The 4795-nt window shown below is 26.7% G+C and overlaps 1 protein-coding gene across 1 annotated transcript; it reads right to left on the bottom strand.

Annotated features, from left to right (window-relative positions):
* Nucleotides 1-1570: 1570 nt before the first annotated feature.
* LOC120088959 (transcription factor JUNGBRUNNEN 1-like) lies at nucleotides 1571-4509 on the bottom strand. Its single transcript, XM_039046395.1, has 3 exons — nucleotides 4332-4509; nucleotides 3172-3500; nucleotides 1571-2002 (listed from the first exon to the last, which is right to left on the bottom strand). The coding sequence occupies exons 1-3, from the start codon at nucleotides 4507-4509 to the stop codon at nucleotides 1571-1573; spliced, it is 939 nt and encodes a 312-aa protein (XP_038902323.1).
* Between the last annotated feature and the right edge of the window lie 286 nt (nucleotides 4510-4795).

Here is a 4795-nt window from a genome sequence, read left to right as displayed (position 1 = left end):
TTCATTTTTTGATAAATAAACTTGTTTAATAACTATTATTGTTTTTTATTTCAAACTTCTAATTAATGTTTCCAAAAATGGTGCAAACTTGAGGACTAAAAAAAGTAGTTTCTTTCAAATCCGTTTTCATTTGCTATTTATTTTTAATGTTTCTTTATCATAATCAAACTTGATGATTCACTTGTTGGTGTTAAGTTATTTATGAGTTGGGCACTTTCAAGTCTCGGGTTTGAAACTCAATCTTGGAAGATGATGCAAAAAAAACTGGAGAAAAAAAAGGAAATAAAAAAATAAAAAATCGGAGAAAGTAAAAAAGATAAAAAGAAAAATTAAAAAATCAGAAAAAGAAAATAAAAATAATAAAAAACCGGAGAAAAGAAAGAAGATAAAAAAAAAGTTGAAATTGAAGAAAGAAAAAGTTGAATTTTTTTTTAAAAAAATGGAGAGAAAAAATTAAAAAAATAAAAATTCGAGAAAGAAAAGAAAATTAAAAAAAAAAATGTGGAGAAAGAAAATAAAATAAAATAAAGGAGAAAAAGAAAGAAAAAAAGGGAATGGAGAAAATGAAAGACAAAAAAAAAAAAAAAAAAGAGAAGAAAGAAAGAAAGAAAAAGACATACAACGAGACAATGGAGGACAAAATTGAAAATTATATTTTTTGCCTTATCTATCTATTATAAATATCCAAAAATAAAATGGTTATCAAGCATGATCCAAATGTTTCCAGACATGACCTTAGTTTCTCCATTTTATTTTTTTCATTGTATATTTTTTTGTCATTTTTTTAGGCTTTATTTGGTAACCATTTGATTTTTTATTTATTTTTTTTTGAAAATTAAGCATAGGCCAAATTCCAAAATAAAAGAAACCTTTTAAAAGTCATTGGTGAAAAGTAGATAACAAATGAAGAAATTTAGAGGTGGAAGTAGTGTCCATAGCCTTAATTTTCAAAAACAAAAATAAAAAGCAAAATGGTTACGAGACCTAACTAACAAGAAAAAAAAAATCAATCTTTTCCATGTAACTATACATATTAAGCAAAAATAGGAACATTTTTCCTTCTCGCTTAGTTCCTCTTCATGTCTTGTAGAGGTTATATAGTGTGCTTTAAAATTGATCTAAAGCACAACATAAATATTGGTTGGGAGTGATTTAAAAATATTTAAAATCATGTTTGTCGTATTTAAAATCACTAGAAAACACACATTTAATTAAAATCAATTCAATGTTTAATTTCATACTTTTAAACAAAATTTTCGTACTACTAAAACTGAATTTTAGATTATTAAAAGCATTTTCCAAGTGAATTTAAAAACAACAAAAGTAATTTTAACTATTTTAGAATCACTCTCAAACATGTCATACAACAACCTATCTAAATTTATTGAAACATTAAATCTACATAATTTTATATCAACAAAAACTCTCTCACCAAAATGGAAATTGGGTCGAAAATTAATCAAACCCAATATCATAACCATTTAACCTCTAAAAAAAAAAAAAGCAAACTTAATTCTAATTTTGGGGATGGATTTATTTACACATAATAATACATGATTAAGATAAATAATCAAGGATGATGAATAATATTAGAAAAATCTTGGCAAAATAATTGAAGCTTGTTCCTGTCTTTGTATCCAAAGAGATCGGTTGCATCTCCATCAAAATTTGAGAAGCTTGATGGTGATGATTCTTCAATTGTTGAAGAAGAAGGAGCTTCTTGTTCTTCAGAAATTGAGCTAAAATTCATCATCATCATCAATGAATTATTATTACTATTGATTATAGGCTTCTTTTCCTCAAAATTAATGAGGGAAGAGCTGAAACTTATGTAATTGCTTTCATTATCATAACATTCTTCACTATATCCATTATTATTTGAATTATTATTCATTTCTCCAAATATTGAACCACCATTTCCTCCTGCTATCTCCCTCCAATTTGGTGCATATTTTGTAATTGCAACACTTCTTTTAAATATTCGACACAATGTCCAAATTTCCTGCAATTAATTCAAATAAATACACATGTAAAATATTTATATACAAAGTTAAATATTTACATGATTTTTTTAAAATTATTCATAATCTTTATGAGTTTCGAGTGTGGCATAAAACCCATCAAGAGGAGCTGATATTACAACCCAAAAAAAAAACACTTAAACAAGAGAGGAACTCATTATCATATGAAGTTTAGTGTATATGTTTGAGAGTAATTTTAAAATTATTAAACCTCATTTTTTTATATTCAAAATCACTCTAAAATTAATTTGATATTTAATTTTACACTTTTAAATGCATATAATTTTCATATCATCAAAATTGATTTTAAATGATTTAAAAACATTTTAAAGATTGAGTGATACTCAAAGTGATAAAATTGATTTTAATCATTTCAGAATCATTGCCAACACATGCACTTGCTAATGTTTTGATATGCAATATGTACAACTTTCCATCTACCACTAAACTCTGGAGCTCAAAATGAGGAGGTTATGACAATAAAGTTTAACCTTTTATTCATATTTTGAACACAAATCTAAACAAGACCCCTATTTGGTAACGATTTGAATTTTTGTTTTTATTTTTGAATTAACCCTATTTCATCCACATTTCTTACCATGATTTATATATTTTGTTAAGTACAATAGTTGAATTCTTAGCCAAATCTAAAAAAATAAAAGCAACATTTTTAAAGCTATTTTTTTTAATTATCTAAATTTGGCTTGATTTTTTAAACTATTGGTGAAAAGTAGATAACAAAGAAAGAAATTTGGATGTGAAAGTAGTGTTCATAGGCTTAATTTAAAAAAAAAATCCAAAAACAAAATGATTACCAAACGAAACTCAAGATATCGTTTCTCCATAATCATTTTTTTAATTAATTTTTTGTTTTTGAAAATTAAGTTAGTGTTATTATTAAAATTCATGATTTTCATCCTTCCTTCCTCAAGTAAACATTCAAATTCTCTTGTCAAATCCCGAATTTTAAAAGTTTTAAATTATGGGTTTCGATTTTGAAAACACTCCTCCTAACAAGTAGAAAACCAAAAAGTTGAAAAAAATATAGTATTTGTAATACTCAATAACCAAAAAAGCGAAAAGATTATGGAGATAAGAGATATAGATAAGTAAAGTAAAGCAAAAAAAAGAGATGGGATATTTTGCTTACAGCTTCTTGGAGTTTATTGGTTGTGATTCTTGCAAAGATAGAAGAAGTATGATGATAATTAAGAGAAGTAGAATTAGGAAGGCGAAATTCATGCATCATCCACTCAGTTTTAGTGCCTTTGCCAGCATTTCCATTGTAATAAACAAGGGTTTTCTTGAGGCCAATGCAATGATTTCCATTTCCTCCATGAGAATAAATTGCTTTATCAATTCCAGTTGCCTTCCAAAATCCTGTTCCTGTAACCCTATTTGGTCTTATACTGTTCTTGTATTTTCTTCCTCTTTTGCAAAAAAAATACCATTCTTTCTCTCCCAAATTATTACTACCATCTGCATTTAATAATATTACACAACTTTTAATTATTTTATTCTGCATAAAAAGAAGTATTTTATTATAGTTCAATGAATGTAGAGAAGATGGCAAAACAAGCAAAACAATATTGAAATAGCTGTTTATTAGTATTAAAAAAGTATGAACAAGACAACTGATCATCAATAATGTTTCTTAATGTCTCCGAAAACATTTAATATTAAAGAACCAAGCAATCTATGAAACCCTTGGAACAGATCTTATAAAACTTTGGAGTAGATCTATAGGCTTTCATAATATAATCATTTGAATCTCATTTCTCATAACAACTTTTGTTGTTATTATAGTTTTATGTGACTTTAAAATTTATGCCTGTATAATTTACTTTCTATTTTCTTAAATATTAGAATTTTTTAGTCAAGTTTCACAATTCAATTTTCATAAATATATAAGCTACAAATACTGGTCAAATGGGTTTTTTTGTTTCTTTTTTTTTTTTTTTTCTAGATAAATTGCTTTATAAATACAACAAACCTTTGAGTTTTTTCTTTTATGTGGGTTTCTTCGAAGAAGATGAAAATTATAGTACATAAATTGGAGAAATATTGCTTTTGATTTATTATGAGACGGGACCCTAAAGCTATCTTTCCTATGAAAGTTTTAGCTCTACGTGCCAAAAGCCCCTTAACGTTTTCAAAACTTTAAATCTATGTAAATGAATACACAATAACAAGTGCTTTTGCTTTTTAAAATCTTTAAACCAAACCCATATAAGATGTAAAATTACTTATTAATTATTTTTCAGCAAAGAAAATGAACTATCTGAAAGTGAAAGAGTAATTGAATCATACTAGGAAGATCCCAAGGACTATGCTTATAGATATCAACGGACTTGATGAGCTCGGTACCGATCGCCTTCTTATCAACCTTTCGCCGGAGATAAAATCCGACAAGTTCTTCATCAGTAGGGTGGAATCTGAACCCTGGAAGTGGGAACTGATAATCATCAATCTCAGGCTCTCCAAACATTCTTTTCAACAATGGGGAAGAAGAGGAAAAAAAAGAGAGAAAAAAATGAAAGGAGCTTAGTTAGAGAAAGTTAAATTAAAGTAATTGGGATTAGAAGAGCCTTAAATTTATAGGGTTGGAACCTCAGGTGGAGTGTATTAAAAAGTTGAAGTCTTTTTTTCATTTGACTACAAAAATTATAAACTAATAAAATTAAACAAACCCCTTTTCCTCCCCACCATGTTCTTGAAACACTCATTTGATCTTTACAAAATGTTTAATATTGTTTTGGAGTTTACAAGTGAAA

Source organism: Benincasa hispida, chromosome 10 (assembly GCF_009727055.1).
Source record: "Benincasa hispida cultivar B227 chromosome 10, ASM972705v1, whole genome shotgun sequence".
In the NCBI taxonomy this organism is placed as follows: domain Eukaryota; kingdom Viridiplantae; phylum Streptophyta; class Magnoliopsida; order Cucurbitales; family Cucurbitaceae; genus Benincasa; species Benincasa hispida.
This window is presented reverse-complemented; position numbering and strand designations above follow the sequence as displayed.

Coding starts and splice junctions, on each gene's coding strand:
- LOC120088959 (XM_039046395.1), bottom strand. CDS start 4,509: ATGTTTGGAGAGCCTGAGATTGATGATTATCAGTTCCCACTTCCAGGG. Junction 3,501..4,331: donor TAGTCCTTGGGATCTTCCTA/GTATGATTCAAT, acceptor TATTAAATGCAG/ATGGTAGTAATAATTTGGGA. Junction 2,003..3,171: donor CCAATAAACTCCAAGAAGCT/GTAAGCAAAATA, acceptor AATTAATTGCAG/GAAATTTGGACATTGTGTCG.